Genomic DNA, 16,339 nt, shown 5'->3' with positions numbered 1-16,339 from the left:
AGTGGCTGCACCTGCACTGTTGCCTTCTCCAAGCTGGAACTGCAGTGGGGCGGATTTTCCTTCTCGTGGCAATCAGCAGACAAATGAGTGAGGGTCTTCAGACGACCTCTTACAAGACCACATTCCATGTGGGACAAACACAGGAGCAGATAAGAATTGTTTTCTCTTGTTCTCTCTGAGGCTTCTCACTGCCTTTCCCAGTAAATCCTTGGGAAAAAGTTGTGCCTTGGTTTTCTCTGTAAAGAGAAATTAGGCGACAGCGGGCAGTGGGGCAGCTGCTATAGGGGACACTATGAGTTGGGATGGGGGGACATGGGGATAGGTCCAGGGCAGGACTTGATCAGGTGCACCAGAACCTCTACCAGGGTCTCCCAGTACAACCTGAGCCACTTGGCTCAAAAGCCCAAAGCCCTGAGCCCCAAGTCTGCCCCAGAAACCCTGAACTCCCTTGAACCCAGCATCCCCCACATCCCCTGGAAGATCCTCCGTGATACCATCCATGGCCATGCCCACACCTTGTCCTTATCCGTGTTTCAGTTCAACATCTTTTTTTTTACCCCAGTTTTGAGTGATTTGAAGGGACAATGAGAAATTCAGGCCACAGGGAGCCAGGACGATGTGGAGCTCACAGGCAGGTGTCTTCCCAACACGGGATCACTGGGGCTCTGCCCACTGGGGATCACTGGGAATCATCCAGCGCGTATCCTCCCGTGGGGGATGGAGCTGGAGCAGCGCATGAAGCTTTTCCCACACTTGGGGCACTTGCAGAGTTTCCCTTAGTGGTGGCTCCGTAGGTGTTTGGTCAAGTGAGAGCTCTGTGAGAAGCTCTTCCCACAGCTGGGACACTCGTAGGGCCTCTCCCCAGTGTGGATGCGCCGGTGGGTGATGAGGTTGGAGTTGTACCTGAAGCCCTTCCCGCAATCAGGGCAGAGGAAGGGCCTCTCATCTGTGTGAATCCGCTTGTGCAAGAGGAGATGGGAGTTGCTCTGAAACCTCTTCCTGCATTCATCACACTCATAGGGCTGTTCCCCCGTGTGGATCCTCTGGTGAACAATCAGCTCAGAGCTTGTCCTGAAGCTTTTCCCACACTCAGGACACTCAAACGGCCTCTCACCAGTGTGGATGAGCTGGTGGGTGACAAGGCGGAAGTTGTACCTGAAGCCCTTCCCACAGTCGGGGCAGCGGAAGGGCCTCTCATCTGTGTGAATCCGCTGATGTGTGAGGAGATTGGAGCTGGTCTGAAACCTCTTCCTGCATTTATCACACTCGTAGGGCCTCTCCCCAGTGTGGATCATCTGGTGGCGGGTAAGTTTAGATCTCGTCCTGAAGCTTCTCCCACACTCCCCACACTCATAGGGCCGTTCCCCCGTGTGGGTCCTCTGGTGGACAATAAGGTAGGAGCTCTGCGTGAAGCTCTTCCCACATTGCCCACACTCATAGGGCCGTTCCCCCATGTGGATTCTCCAGTGGCAGATCAGGGAAGATCTCTTGCTGAAGCTCTTCCCACATTCCGAGCATGTGTGGGGCTTCTCCCCATCATGAAGCTGCTCATGGACCCCGAGCTCTGAGCTCTGGCTGCCTCCCCAGCCGAGGCTGGGTAGTTCCTCCTCAGATCTCTGTGATCTGCATTTGCAGCCCCTCCCATTGCAGCATTTCCAGGGCTTTTCCTCCCCACTGGATTCCTGTGCTGTGGAGCTGCTCAAAACGGCCTCTTCCACGAGGTTCTGCCTCAAATCTGGGGATTTGTCCTCGTTGGTTTCCATCCTCAGCTCCTTGTCTGGGGGAGGAAGGACAAGGAGAGGGTGGGAATTGCCTCCTTGCCTGAGGCAAGGAGAAATAAATTTCTTCAATCCACTCCCAGCAGGACGGCCAATGCCGCGGGGTCGGGGGCCAGGCTGGGCTGGGAGTTGGAGCAGGAGAGAGGGGGAAAGGGGCACTGACTTCCTTCTCACCTTCCTGGTGCTCTCAGGGCATCTTTCTCTTCCTCGCAGCCTCCTCTTCCTCCATCGAGCCAAGGTTTGGGAATGGGAAACCCTATTTTTTGGGGGAAAACAAGGCTGAGTGATTTGCGTTTGATGGTCCTGCTGCCAAAGTGCAGCTGGAGAAGTCAGTGCCTCTTTCAGCCTCGGAGGCCCTGGAGCCCACTCATCCAGGAGTCCGCTCACCGAGGCTCCTCCACCCCTTCAGGGTGCTAGGGATCCCCTGGCTTCGGGACTGCCCCTCTGCAGTCTCTCCCCTTTGAGGCCCCTGCGTTGTCCCCGGTTCTCCCGGAGATCCCTAAACCCGATATTGCCCCCTCGACGCGGGATACCTCAACATCGCTCCAGGGACATTTCCTGCTCAGATTTGGAGTCCTGCAAGACGCAAGCAAAAAAAGAAAACCCTCCCAGAGACCCCCCGAATGGAATCCGGGTGAGCTCCGTCTCCCCGCTCACCTGTGGATCCCGGCGGGTGTGCGGGGGTTCGGTGCTACTGACGCCGGGGGAGCCGCGGCCTGAGCGGGCGGGCCCGAGACCCGGCACGGGAAACAACGCGATTCTGTCCCTCCTCTTCCGTCCCTCCTCTTCCTCCCGCTCCTCCTCCGCTCCCAGCCCGGCCCGGGCGGTGCCGACACCCAAAAGCAGCCGCTTTCTGTCGTACGGAAGTTCCAAAGCGGCCCCGACCCGTGCGGCACTGGGAGCGATCCTGAGAGCACCGGGAAGGAGCTGGGAGCGCTTTCCCTCCCGGCACCGCTCTGACTGGGAGCACTGGGAGGGAACTGGGAGCGCTTTCCCTCCCGGCACCGCTCTGACTGGGAGCACTGGGAGGGAACTGGGAGCGCTTTCCCTCCCGGCACCGCTCTGACTGGGAGCACTGGGAGGGAACTGGGAGCGCTTTCCCTTCCGGCACCGCTCTGACTGGGAGCACTGGGAGGGAACTGGGAGCGCTTTCCCTCCCGGCACTGCTCTGACTGGGAGCACTGGGAGGGAACTTGGAGCGCTTTCCCTCCCGGCACCGCTCTGACTGGGAGCGCTGGAGGGAACTGGGAGCGCTTTCCCTCCCGGCACCGCTCTGACTGGGAGCACTGGGAGGGAACTGGGAGCGCTTTCCCTCCCGGCACCGCTCTGACTGGGAGCACTGGGAGGGAACTGGGAGCGCTTTCCCTCCCGGCACCGCTCTGACTGGGAGCGCTGGGAGGGAACTGGGAGCGCTTTCCCTCCCGGCACCGCTCTGACTGGGAGCACTGGGAGGGAACTGGGAGCGCTTTCCCTCCCGGCACCGCTCTGACTGGGAGCACTGGGAGGGAACTGGGAGCAAACAGGGCCCGGACGCGGCTGCAGCCGGCGGGGGGCAGGGGCAAGGCGAAGGGCGTGGTTATGCAAATCACTGAGCGATCGCGCGCTGGGATTGGTGGGCGGGAGCAGCGCGGGGTTTCCTCGGTCACGTGAGGGCCGGGGGCTCTGGTGTTATGGCGGCGGCGTCCGGTGGGAGGGGACGGGAAGCGGGAATGGGGACAGGGAGCCGGAATGGTGAGAGGGACAGGGAACCGGGAATAGGACAGAGAATGGGGACAGGGAGCGGGAATGGGGACAGGGAGCGGGAATGGGGACAGGAAATGGGGACAAGGAACGGGAATGGGGACAGGGAGCGGGAATATGGGAACGGGATAGAGAATATGGAACCGGAGAGAATATGGGATTGGGGTTAGGAAGATGGGACCAAGATGGCAAATGGGCCTAACGGAATGGGACTGGGATTATGGGAATATAGGAATGGGACAGGGAACATAGAAATGGAAATAGGGGAACGGAAGTGCAACCGGCAGCCCAACTGGGAATATGGGAGCAAGGGGAGTGACAGCAGGGAGAAGGGGATCCTGGACAGGGGACACCAGGAACCAGGATGGGGAGACATGGAGACAGTTCCAGCACAGGGGGTCCTTGATCAGCTGCCCAAGAAACTCTGCCAGGGTCTCCCAGCACAGCCAGAACCACTCAGCCTGGGAAAAGCTGAGTAAAACCCTGAGCAACCCCAAGTCCTGCCCAGGAACCCTCAACTCACTTGAACTCAGCATCCCCCACATCCCCTAGAAGATGTCCCCATCCTTGTCTTAGTTCACTGTTTTTATTTTTACCCTGCTTTTGGGTGTTTTGAAAGGACAAAGAGAAATGAAAAGATAAGCCAGACCACGTGGAGCCATAAAGAGGTGGAGCCCCCCAGCCAGGTGTCTTCCCAACACAGATCACCTGCATCACGGATCACTGGGAACCATCCAGTGCAGATCCCCCCATGGGGGATGGAGCTGTAGTAGCGCACGAAGCTCTTTCCACACTTGGGGCACTTGCAGGGCTGCCATAGTGGTGCCTCCATTGGTGTTGGTTCAAGGCTGAGCGCTGTCTGAAGCTTTTGCCACAGTTGGGACACTCGTAGGGCCTCTCCCCAGTGTGGATGCGCCGGTGTGTGACGAGGGTGGAGTTGAGCTTGAAGCCCTTCCCGCAGTCGGGGCAGCGGTAGGGCCTCTCATCTGTGTGAATCCGCTGGTGTACAAGGAGATCTGAGCTGCTTTGAAACCTCTTGTGGCACTCCCCACACTCGTAGGGCCGCTCCCCAGTGTGGCTCCTCTGGTGGATCATCAGGTGGTAGTTCTGAGTGAAGCTTTTCCCACATTTGCCACACTCGTAGGGCCGCTCCCCGGAGTGGATCCTCTGGTGGGGCATTAGTTCAGAGATCTGGCTGAATCTCTTCCCACAATGCCCACAATCGTAGGGCTTCTCACCGGTGTGGATCCTCTTGTGGACAATCAGGTTCGACTTCTGGGTGAATCTCTTCCCACAGTCAGAACACTCGTAGGGCCTCTCCCCAGTGTGGATGCGCCGGTGCACGGTGAGGTCGGAGTTATGTCTGAAGCCCTTCCCGCAGTCGGGGCAGCGGAAGGGCCTCTCCTCGGTGTGAATCCGCTCGTGCCTGAGAAGATGGCGGCTTGTCTGAAACCTCTTCCCACATTCGGGACACTCATGGGGCCTCTCATTCGTGTGTGTCTGCTGATGCTTCAGAAGAGTGGAGCTTCTCTGAAAGCTCTTCCCACATTCCCCACACCTGTAGGGCTTCTCCCCATCATGAAGTTGCTCAGGGACCCCCAGCTCAGAGCTCTGGCTACATCTCTGGCTGCCATCATGGCCCAGGGTGGGTCTTTCCTCCTCTGACCTCCCTGGGCTGGGTTTGCAGCCTCTCCTCATCAGGGATCTCTGGGGATTTTCATCCCCGTTGGATTCCTGTGCAGTGGAGTCACTCAAAACGGCCTCTTCCACAAGGTTCTGCTGTGGTGATTCATCCTCCCTGGTCTCCACTGCCAGCTCAGTGCCTGGGGGACAAACGACAAGGAGAGGATGGGATTTGCCTCCATGCCACAGGGAAGGGGAAGGAGATCCCCCCCAGTGTGTCCCAGGCAGGACAGCATTTACTGCGGGGTTGTCCTGCAGCCAGGGGCCACTGGGCTGGGAGATGGAGCAGGAGACAGGGGAAAAGGGGCACTGACTTCCTCCTCACCTGCTTGGGTGTCCTGGGGCATCTTCCTCTTTCTCCCAGCCTCTTCTTCCTCCATTGGGCCGAGGTTTAGGAACGGGAAATCCTGTTTTGGGGGGGATAACAAGGGTTGATTGCGTTGGGTTTGATGGTCTTGCTAGCCAAGTCTAGCTCTAGAAAGCGGCCCGTTCAGCCTAGGGGCGTCCGGACCCCGCTCACCTCCAGCCTCCTTCACCCCTCCAGGCTGCCGGGGTTCCCAGCTCCGTGATCGCCGCTCTGCATTCTCCCCTCTTTCCCCCCGGCACTCCCTGGGATCCCCAAAACCGATATCGCCCCTCTGCCCGCAGGTACAGGGCACGTGGGACCTCGGTAAGAGTTATTTGTGGCTCAGCTTTGGGGTCCTGCAAGATCCAAACATCCCCTGTCCCACAAAAAAAGCTTCCCGGAGACCCCCCCGATGGATTTGGGGCGAGGTCCCGCTCCCCGCTCACCTGCGCGTTCTGGAGGTGGGGGGACGATGCTGCTGAAGCCGGGGGAGCAGCGGCCTGAACGGGCGTGCGGGGAAACCGCGTGGTGTAGGCGCTGCTGCTGCTCTTCCTCGTCCTTCTCGTTCTTCTGTTGCAGCTTCTCTACTTCCTCTTCCTCTTTCTCTGTCCCGCCTCTTCCTCCCGCTCCTCCTCCGCTCCCAGCCCGGCCCGTGCGGCACTGGGAGCGATCCTGAGAGCACCGGGAAGGAACTGGGAGCGCTTTCCCTCCCGGCACCGCTCTGACTGGGAGCACTGGGAGGGAACTGGGAGCGCTTTCCCTCCCGGCACCGCTCTGACTGGGAGCACTGGGAGGGAACTGGGAGCGCTTTCCCTCCCGGCACCGCTCTGACTGGGAGCACTGGGAGGGAACTGGGAGCGCTTTCCCTCCCGGCACCGCTCTGACTGGGAGCACTGGGAGGGAACTGGGAGCGCTTTCCCTCCCGGCACCGCTCTGACTGGGAGCACTGGGAGGGAACTGGGAGCGCTTTCCCTCCCGGCACCGCTCTGACTGGGAGCGCTGGGAGGGAACTGGGAGCGCTTTCCCTCCCGGCACCGCTCTGACTGGGAGCACCGGGAAGGAACTGGGAGCGCTTTCCCTCCCGGCACCGCTCTGACTGGGAGCACTGGGAGGGAACTGGGAGCGCTTTCCCTCCCGGCACCGCTCTGACTGGGAGCACTGGGAGGGAACTGGGAGCGCTTTCCCTCCCGGCACCGCTCTGACTGGGAGCATTGGGAGGGAACTGGGAGCGCTTTCCCTCCCGGCACCGCTCTGACTGGGAGCACTGGGAGGGAACTGGGAGCGCTTTCCCTCCCGGCACCGCTCTGACTGGGAGCACCGGGAGGGAACTGGGAGCGCTTTCCCTCCCGGCACCGCTCTGACTGGGAGCACCGGGAGGGAACTGGGAGCGCTTTCCCTCCCGGCACCGCTCTGACTGGGAGCACCGGGAGGGAACTGGGAGCGCTTTCCCTCCCGGCACCGCTCTGACTGGGAGCACCGGGAGGGAACTGGGAGCGCTTTCCCTCCCGGCACCGCTCTGACTGGGAGCACCGGGAGGGAACTGGGAGCGCTTTCCCTGCCGGCACCGCTCTGACTGGGAGCACCGGGAGGGAACTGGGAGCGCTTTCCCTCCCGGCACCGCTCTGACTGGGAGCACCGGGAGGGAACTGGGAGCGCTTTCCCTCCCGGCACCGCTCTGACTGGGAGCATTGGGAGGGAACTGGGAGCGCTTTCCCTCCCGGCACCGCTCTGACTGGGAGCACTGGGAGGGAACTGGGAGCGCTTTCCCTCCCGGCACCGCTCTGACTGGGAGCACTGGGAGGGAACTGGGAGCGCTTTCCCTCCCGGCACCGCTCTGACTGGGAGCACCGGGAGGGAACTGGGAGCGCTTTCCCTCCCGGCACCGCTCTGACTGGGAGCACTGGGAGGGAACTGGGAGCGCTTTCCCTGCCGGCACCGCTCTGACTGGGAGCACTGGGAGGGAACTGGGAGCAAACAGCGCCCGGACGCTGCTGCAGCCGGCGGGGGGCGGGGTCAAGTGGAAGGGCGTGGTTATGCAAATCGTGGAGCGATCGCGCGCTGGGATTGGTGGGCGGGAGCAGCGCGGGGTTTACTCGGTCACGTGAGACCCGGGGGTGGCCGGAGCGATGGCGGCGGCGTCCGGTGGGAGGGGACAGGGAGCGGGAATGGGGACAGTGAATGGGAATGGAAATACGGGAATGGGAACGGGACACGGATGGGAACCGGACAATAGGGGAACGAGAGTACCGCGAACCGGGAGGTTGCGGGTGACACCGGGGCGAGGGGGCCTGGGGATAGGCGCGACACTGGGGCGAGGGGACACCGGGGACCGGCCGGGGATGTTAATGGCTGCAGGGGGCGCTGTGCACCTGCGCGGTGAGCAGGCGGGACAGCAGAGCAGGGTCGGGGGGACGCCGGGGACAGGGAGTCCTGACCGGGGGTTTAACGTGGACAGGGACGCTGAACTGGGCAGCGGGGACAGGGAGTCCTGACCGGGGCTTTAACGTGGACAGGGACGCTGAACTGGGCAGCGGGGACAGCGGAACAGAGGAATAACACTGGACCGAGTGGGACGCCGACTGCGGGCCGACACCGAACAGGGTGACACCGGGACGGGGATGATCCCGGGACACGGGGGTGACACCGAGCAGCAGGGAAACGGACCAGCGGGGGACACCGGAGCGAGGTGACACCGGCGGGTGTTCCTAGGGACCGAGTGGCTCCCGAGCCACGGCACCGGGTACAGCACGGCCGAGGCGGCTCCAGCGCCGGTGCCAGTAGCAGAGGAGGAGCTGCGGCGCCGCCTCAAGTAATTCCTCATGAGCCCCTGTGACAAGTAGCGGGCCCGCATGTTGTGGTGCTTTGAATCCATGTTTGCCCACTGTTCTCCCTAATCCCCTCACTTTCCCAGTTACCAATTTTCTCAAGCCCTTCCCTAACCTCCTCCCTTCCAAGCTGTTAATCCTCCCTATCCCTTTCTCCAGAGAGTTCTGTGTCTGTCTTGTTGCCCTCGACACCCCATTTGTTACTTCGTATTATTCCCCCCCCACCCCTTTTTCTCTAATACGCTCATAAGCTATTTGCCTCACCCTATACTCCTCTCTTGCCATATCCTCATTGGTTCACTTTCCTGCACCCCTCCTCCTGAGCTGCTGTATAAAAGCTTGTGTTCACCCCTCCCCCAATCTTGTCTGGGAGCTCAGGAATAAATCCATCTTGTTCTACTCCAAGACCCGTGTCTTTGCTATCTGTCCCTGTGCCGGAGCTGCCGATAACTGGGAATTGCAGAGTTTGCAGGGTCGTGCCCCTGCCACAGCCGTCCCACACGCCACGCACTGCAACACCCCCGGAAGGCGGCCCGCGAAGTTCATGCTGAAGCACACCAAGATCGTCCTCGTCACCGTGTAGGTGACACTGCCGGGGACAGCGGGCTGGCACAGCAGGGATGTGATGCAGGGACAGCAGCGTGGGGGCCTGAGACACTGGCAAGGGTGCAGAGGGACAGTGGGACAGCGGGCTGGGACAGCAGGGACAGTAGGGATGGCAGGTGGGGCATGGAGGGGCTAGGATACCAGGGAGGGAGCACAGGGACATGGGGATACCGGGGACAGTGGGCATAGGGGGCTGGGACACGGGTGGGAATATGGGGACATTGGAGAAGAGGTGCCGGGGACAGCGGGCAGGAGCCACAGGGACATGGGGACATTTTGAAAAGAATGCTCAAGTGTCCTGAGACAAAGCATGGCAGCGTCACTCTGGTGGGTAAGGAGCACAGGTCTTTGTCCCCAAGCATGGAGTGACACTGTTTTGGAGTGAAACATGGCAGCGTCACCGGGGTGGTACAGAGGCTGACAGGGGTGGTGTCCTTTGTCCCCAAGCTGTGACACCATTTTGGGACAAAACACACCAGTGTCACCCTGAAGGGATGGGTGGTGACAGAGATGGTGGCCTTTGTCCCCAGCTGATCCTGTTCAGGCTCAGCAACCAGCTGGTGGTGGCTTTCAAGGAGGACAACACAGTGGCCTTCAAGCACCTGTTCCCCAAGGGCTACAAAGATGGCACCAATGACACCCAGGCCATCTACACCCGTGGGGACTTCCTGAAGCACCTGGCCTTTGTCCTCAGGAAGGTGGTATGGGGACACTGGAGGGGCTGGGCACATTGGGAGGGGCGGGGAACATTGTGGGTCCTCCTGGAGCATGTGCCCTAAGCCCTTGAGAAAGTGGCACAGGGACACTGGGGTGGCTGGGGACACCAGGAGGAACTGGGGACATCGGGACCTCCTGGAGCACCTAGTCTATGCCCTCAAGAAGGTGGCACAGGGACACCGGAAGGGGTTGTGGACATCAGGGGAGGGTTGAGAGACATCAGGAAGGTTGCAGACACCAGGAAAAGTTTGGGAACATGGGGGTTATTTGGAGCCATCAAGGTGCCACCCACAGTGCTCCTGTCCCTGTCCCCACAGTACCTGGCTGTCCTCCATGAGACCTTTGGCCACCACACCTACACCTGGGGACATGGAGATGTTTCTGGAACACTGAGATGTTTTGGGGCCATGGCGATGTTTTGGGGCCATGGGGTGGTTTGAGGCCACCAAGGTACCCCAGGGCCACCTCCAGCCTTGGTGTCCCTGTCCCTTGGTGTCCCTGTTCCTGTAGTACCCAATGGGACCCTGGGCCACTATGCCTATGGTGGCACTGAGGGTGGCACCAGGCTCCGGCTGTGCCAGCGCTTCTTCCGCAGGGTGGACATCAACCCCAGCAACAACACCTTTGACATCAACCCCAGCATCATCACTGGTGGGGACCCTTGGAGTTTGAGGTTTGGGATTTGTGGTGTGGGGCGCTGGGTTTGGGGTTTGGAGTTTATGGTTTACGTTTCAAGTTTGGGAGTTGTGGCTTGCGGTTTGGGTTTGTGGTTTGGATTTGGGTTGGTCGCATGTCCTGGTTTAGGGCAAATTTTGGGAGAAAACCTCCAGAAGGAGCCCCGAGAAAGCAAACCCCCTCAGCCTCTCCCCCCTCCTGGTTCGGGAAGAATTTCCTCGGAGAGAAGTGGAAAGAAAACTGTTTATTTAAAAGGCAAAGCACTCCCCAGCTAAAAAAAATGAACAACACTAGATGACAAAACTCTTTCACCGCTCTGAAGAGATGACAAATCCAGACAGTCTCTCCTGGGAGTGGTCGCTCTGTTATCAGTCCCTCCGGTGCTGAGAATGGCTGCTGCAGGCCACAAAGTGCAAACTCTCAGTGTTTTCCAGGTCCCAGTCCAGAGCAGGTTTGAATGGTTCCAAGAAAAGGGAAAGAAAAACAGTCCAGGGGAAAATTCAGACTGCCCAGCTAAACTAACTAACAAGCCAAAAGCAAAAGCAAGCAGAAGCACAAGCAAGAGCAAAGAGCAAGAGCAAAGAGCAAGAGCAAAGGCAAAAGCAAAAGCAAAAGCAAGAGCAAAGGCAAAAGCAAAAGCAAAAGCAAAAGCAAAAGCAAAAGCAAAAGCAAGAGCAAAGGCAAAAGCAAAAGCAAAAGCAAAAGCAAAAGCAAAAGCAAAAGCAAAAGCAAAAGCAAAAAGCAAAAAGCAAACAGGAAAAAGCAACAGCAGTGCTATGTACCACCATCTGTGTCCAGCAGACCGTGGGGGAGTGAGCAGGCTGGTAACAAAACAAAACTTGTCTTTTCAGAGCCAGGCTTGAAGGCACAGAACATAATATCCAGCATAAACAGAACAGATGACTAGGGATACAAGCATCATACCATCACCCTAGGACATCCCAAGGGGTTTGAGATTTCCATTTGGGCTTTATAGTTTAGAGTTTGGGAGTTGGGTTTGAGGTTTGGAATTCAGGATGGTCCCAAGGTGTTTGGAGTTTAGGATTTAACATTTGGAGTTTAGGATGCTACCAGGGTGTTTGGGATTTGAGATTCCGAGTTTGGGATGTCTCAGGGGATTTGGGATGGTGCTGGGGCATTTGGGATTTGGGATTCAGGATTTGGGAATTGGGATGGTCATGGAGCATTCAAAATGGTCCCAGGGTATTTGGAATTCAGGATTTGGGAAGTCACAGGGGCTTTGGGCTCCCGGCATTCCATGACCTCAATTCTGACCCCACAGTGGTCCTGGGGGTGCATCCCAGAGACCCCCGGCCACCAGTGCTGGACAGCAACTTCACCCTCCAATTTCACAGGTATATCCAAAAACCCCCAAAATTCCTGAAAATCCAACTTATGGGAGTTTCCCATCCCTAAAATCCCAGTGTGGGATTTGCATTCACTTTTCCCAAATTCCTTTTTGGGATTTTGGGGTGAAATTTTCCCTTTCCCCAGATTTTTTTTTTTTTTTGAGGATTTTGTGGCAAATTTTTCCTTTCCCATTGTTTTTTTGAGGACTTTGGTGCAGAATTTTTGCTTTTCTAGGTTTTATTTTGGGAGTTTTGGAACTCCAGGGTTTGTTTTTTTTTTGGGGGGGATTTCAGCTGGATTATCCCATTCCCTTTGGTTTTTTGGTGATTTTGGTGTGAAATTTTCATTTCTGAGGGATTTTAGTGTGGAATTTTTCCTTTTCCTAGTGTTTTTAGGGACTTTGAGAACTCACAGGATTTTCCTTGGGATTTTGGGGCCTATTTATTCCCTTTCCTGTTGTTTCTGTGGGGATTTTGGGGAGGAATTTTCATTTTTCATTGGTTTATTTTGAGATTTTGATGCAGAATTTCTCCTTTTTTAGGGCGATTTTAGGGACACATGGAGGGTTTTTTTTTTTTATTTGGGGGCTTCCTAGGGTGTTTTTTGTCCTCTCAGGCTGATCAGTGTCACCGTGGAGTTCCAGCTCATGGCCATGAAAATCCAAATGCTGCCAAACCAAAAAATCCCTGACTTCTCCACCTTCCTTGTCACTGTGAGCGTCCCCAAGTATCCCCGAGTGTCTGCAAATATCCTAAAGTGACTCCAGTGTCCCCTGAGTGTCCCCAAATATCCCAAAGTGTCCTCTGAGTATCCCTTGAGTGTCCCCAGTGTCCACTGAGTGTCCTTCTGTATCCTCTCATGTCCCTTTTGTGTCCCTCATGTCCCTCCTGGTGTCCCACTCATGTCCCCCTTGTGTCCCTCTTGAGTGTCCCTCTGTTTCTCACCTGTCCCTGTGTCCCTCTGTCCCTTGGCTGTCCCCCGGTCCCTCTGCAGGCCCTGTGGGGCTGCCAGCTTCCAGGCTGTGACAGTAACGGTGCCAGTGCCAGTGCCAGTGATGGTGCCAGTGCCAGTGATGGTGGCAGTGACAGCAACAGTAACAGTCACAATGCCAATGCTACCCAGTGTCTCCAGGTCATGTTTGACACCCACGCCCACAGAGGGAGAGTGCAGATCCGACTGGACACCCACGCATCCATCTGGGAGTGCCACCACCCCCCAGCAGAGGTGACACTGGGTGACAACAGGTGCCAGAGGGACACGGTGACAGGAGAACAGGGGGACAGGTGTCCCACCACCCCTATGCCCCAGGCACAGGCAGGACCGGAGGCAATTCTGTTGTGCCCTGAACACACTTCCCCTCCCCTCCCTGCTCCTTCTGCAACTTGGGGACAACCCTGACCACCCCCCCAACATCCTGGGGTGCCCCTCAGCGGGGGAGGCAGCTTGGTGGAACCACAGGAACCCCCCTCTGTGCCATCCACGAGGTGGCACCTGCGCTTTTTGTCACCACCATCCACCAATTTCTCACCAGCACCCCAAAGTGGGGGGGGGGGGAGGCACACATCCTACAGGAGGGGGGATGACAACATTTTTAGGGTGAACCCCTGCCATTTCACCTCCCTGAATCCTCCCAAGGATGCTGTGCAACCCCACACCTCATGCTCTGCCTTGGTGACAGCATCCCTTGAAGGGGCTTTAGGGACTGTCCCCATGTCCCTCTCCCATCCCCATGGTACCTCCACTAAAGAGAGTCCCACAGAGAACTGGCTGGAGTAAGGACACTCAAAGCAATATGGCTTGATGTCATCCTCCTTTATTGTCTAACTTATTCATGTTTTATGCCTTATTGCCTTACATAATACAATAGCTAATTAACACTCATTGGCTAACATAATATGATTACATATACAAATCACTTATTGATTGGTTGTTATACTACAAGCGTCTGATCTGGTTATACTATGTGACAGCTTTCAGTGTCCAGCATTGACCATTGCATTTGTACAAAGCTTATTGTCTTTTCAAGGATGTCCTAAATACTTCTAAAGTAACTAAAGTATCTCTGTAATCTGCAGGCCAGGGTTGTCCAGTTCCTGCAAAGAAATACCATCAAAGATATCATGCCCGTGTTCCATGAGAAATTCCTCTACACATCCCACTTTTTCTTTCTGGACAACCCAGGACTTATTTACAATGGACTCTAAACTTTTCTTCATACATGAAAAAATACAGCCAAAGATAATAAGCACAGCAAAAGTGACAAGAAGGAATCTAATTCCTTCCATCAAGAAGGTTTTCAGCCATCCAGTAACTCCCAATTCTTTAACCCATTCATCAAAAGGATTTTCAACAATAGTAAGCTTTCTCATACTTTCTTGAAGTAGGGAAAGTTTCTTGTGAATGGAAACAGAGTGATCAGAAAGGCTCATGCAACACATTCCTTGAGCCAATAGCAAGAAGTCAATTGCAGCAGGATTCTGTAATACAGCATGTCGTATACTGTCAACATCAGTGGTGAGCTCACTTAATATTTTGGAGGTGACATTAATTTATTTCCCTGTCCAACAAGCTAATCGTCTCATTAGTTCAAAAGCTCGGGCGGAAGCAACTCCTGGTGCAAAAATTGATGCTAAAACGACAGATGGTCGTCCCCATAATTGAACATCATCTCTACATTAAGGTCCCAAGTCTAATTGGTGTACACTACGCTTAACACATTGAGAATTGTGACTTATGTTGAGTACCTGTTTGATGCTGAGAGCAAATAATGTTAATTTGCCAAAGTAACACGGTCCTCCTGCTGCTTTAGCAAGTATGGCAGGTCAGGCACGATCCCCACAAATGAGGAATACTCCTGGAGGTAACATCTGTGCTGTGGGTCTAGACCATGGAACAGACCAAATCCAATTGTTACAATAAGCAATAATGTTATTGTACCAAGGGGATCCAGGAGCAATCCAAGTACTATTACTTCTTGGTTTGAATGGCCGAAGGTGTCTGAGCTAACGTCTTTTCTCTGAAGTCAAAAAACTAGACAGTAATTTCCTGGAGCAGACCCTAAAATGTCCAGCTCGTGAGGTTCTATACCTGTAACATTCAGTCCTTTTGCAATTAAGAATGCTTGGGACCATAAGGGGTTTGTTGAAACATTGAGCTGTTTGCAGCAGTTAATTGGAACATCTTTTGTTCCATAGGTGGTAGTACAAAATTAATTTGCTATTTGTTCAAGCTTGGGATATACTTTACCTTCTGTCCAAGGCCTGAATTCTGTCAGATTGCTCAAAGGAACTCCAATTAAGCAAGTACAAAAGGGATCAGAAGGGGTAGCTAGTGATAAACAGAATGACTTTTCCCCTGTCTAATTGGCTCAGGTAATCCACATATATGTTCATGGTTGGATGTTAATCCATGCTGTCTTCTCTAAGGACAGTTTTGTCAGTCCTAACAGCCCTATAATCAAATGAAACAATTTCATAATTTTGTAATTCTTATTCCTAACTGGCAAAAAGAACACCACAAGCCATGAGCTTGCATTCTTTTTGTGGACAAGACAACAGCATAAGCCTTAGTCAAAGCATGCCAAAAAAAAGCTTTGTATTGGCTGTCAATGCTTTCTGGTATCCACGTTTCTGGAAAAGGCTGATTTGGCTCAAGGTTCAGAAATGCTCTACAATTTTCTTCAAAGGTAATACTAACAACAACATCTCAGCAGTCTAAGCATAAAGCAAGTGGTTACAATGTATAAGAAAAATCTCTCTACAACTACCACAGCATAACACTGTCAGCTTGCTTTCCACAATTCCCACAAACAGCATTTTTACAGCAATTTCTTAATACAGCATTATGAGCTAGCAATCCAAATGATTGTTCTGTTACTACTGTTGACAAGACGTCTTCTATGGAAGGTGGGTGTCATGGGGTGACGTTATGATGCTGCTATCCCCAGTCGTGTGTTCTGTTTATGTTTGATGTTATGTTCTGCTTTCAGAACTGACTCTGAAAGTGAAGGTTTGTTTTGTCTTTTGCCGGGCCACCTCCCTCCATGGTCTGTTCTCTAGAAGAGGCTGGTGCTGCTTGGCTTGCTTTTGCTTTTGCTTGCTGGCTTTTGCTTGCTTTGCTTTGCTTTGCTTGCTTGCTTCTGCTTTTGCCTTTGCTTTTTAGTTAGTTTAGCTAAGCAGTCCTATTCTTTTCCTGGACTGTTTTTTTTTTTTCCCTTTCCCTTTCCTGAATATCATTCCAACCTGCTCTGGACTGTGACCTGGGAAACACCGAGGAACACCGAGAGCCTGTGCTCTGTGATCTGCAGCAGCCATCCTCAGTGCTGGAGAGCAATCCCCAGCGTCCAGACCCGGGCGACCACTCCCAGGAAAGACTTTCTGGATTTGTTCATCTCTTCAGAGTGGTGAAAGAGTTTTGTTGTCATCTGGTGTTGTTAATTTTTTTGGTGCTGGGGAGTGTTTTGTTTGTTAAATGAACAGGTTCTTTTCCACTTCTGTCCGAGAAAATTCTTCCTGAACCAGGTGGGTGGGGAGGGGCCGTGGGGGTTTGTTTTCTGGGGGCTCCTTCCAGAGGATTTTCTCCCAGATTTGCCCTAAACTAGGAACAGTGGGGTTGGTCCA

At 55.1% G+C, this 16,339-nt stretch overlaps 2 protein-coding genes and 1 long non-coding RNA gene across 5 annotated transcripts in view; 2 read left to right on the top strand and 1 right to left on the bottom strand.

Moving 5' to 3' along the window:
• LOC105760196 (uncharacterized) overlaps window positions 1-6,246 on the bottom strand; it is a 448,806-nt gene extending 442,560 nt beyond the window's left edge. The window contains exons 1-4 of the mRNA XM_072919757.1: window positions 5,994-6,246; window positions 5,527-5,608; window positions 4,552-5,341; window positions 904-1,497 (exon numbers count right to left, since the gene is read on the bottom strand). Of these exons, the coding sequence (XP_072775858.1) occupies window positions 904-1,497; window positions 4,552-5,341; window positions 5,527-5,581 (1,439 nt within the window). The 5' untranslated portion in view covers window positions 5,582-5,608; window positions 5,994-6,246. The remainder of the gene's footprint in view (window positions 1-903; window positions 1,498-4,551; window positions 5,342-5,526; window positions 5,609-5,993) is intronic.
• Window positions 1-16,339, top strand: part of LOC140680256 (uncharacterized) — a 1,118,524-nt gene that overhangs the window by 991,447 nt on the left and 110,738 nt on the right. The gene's annotated exons all lie outside the window — the stretch shown is intronic.
• Window positions 7,498-16,205, top strand: LOC115491660 (uncharacterized). Of its 3 annotated transcripts, none has more exons than XR_005978340.2 (3): window positions 7,498-7,689; window positions 8,061-8,951; window positions 9,509-10,937. It is a non-coding gene; the product is annotated as an uncharacterized lncRNA (long non-coding RNA). The 3 variants fall into 3 exon arrangements; XR_012052264.1 differs by lacking the exon at window positions 7,498-7,689 and having other exon boundaries at window positions 7,828-8,951; window positions 9,509-9,676; window positions 10,206-16,205; XR_012052263.1 differs by lacking the exon at window positions 7,498-7,689 and having other exon boundaries at window positions 7,828-8,951; window positions 9,509-9,676; window positions 10,013-16,205.

The sequence above is a fragment of the Taeniopygia guttata genome, chromosome 30, assembly GCF_048771995.1.
Source record: "Taeniopygia guttata chromosome 30, bTaeGut7.mat, whole genome shotgun sequence".
In the NCBI taxonomy this organism is placed as follows: Eukaryota; Metazoa; Chordata; class Aves; order Passeriformes; family Estrildidae; genus Taeniopygia; species Taeniopygia guttata.
This window is presented reverse-complemented; position numbering and strand designations above follow the sequence as displayed.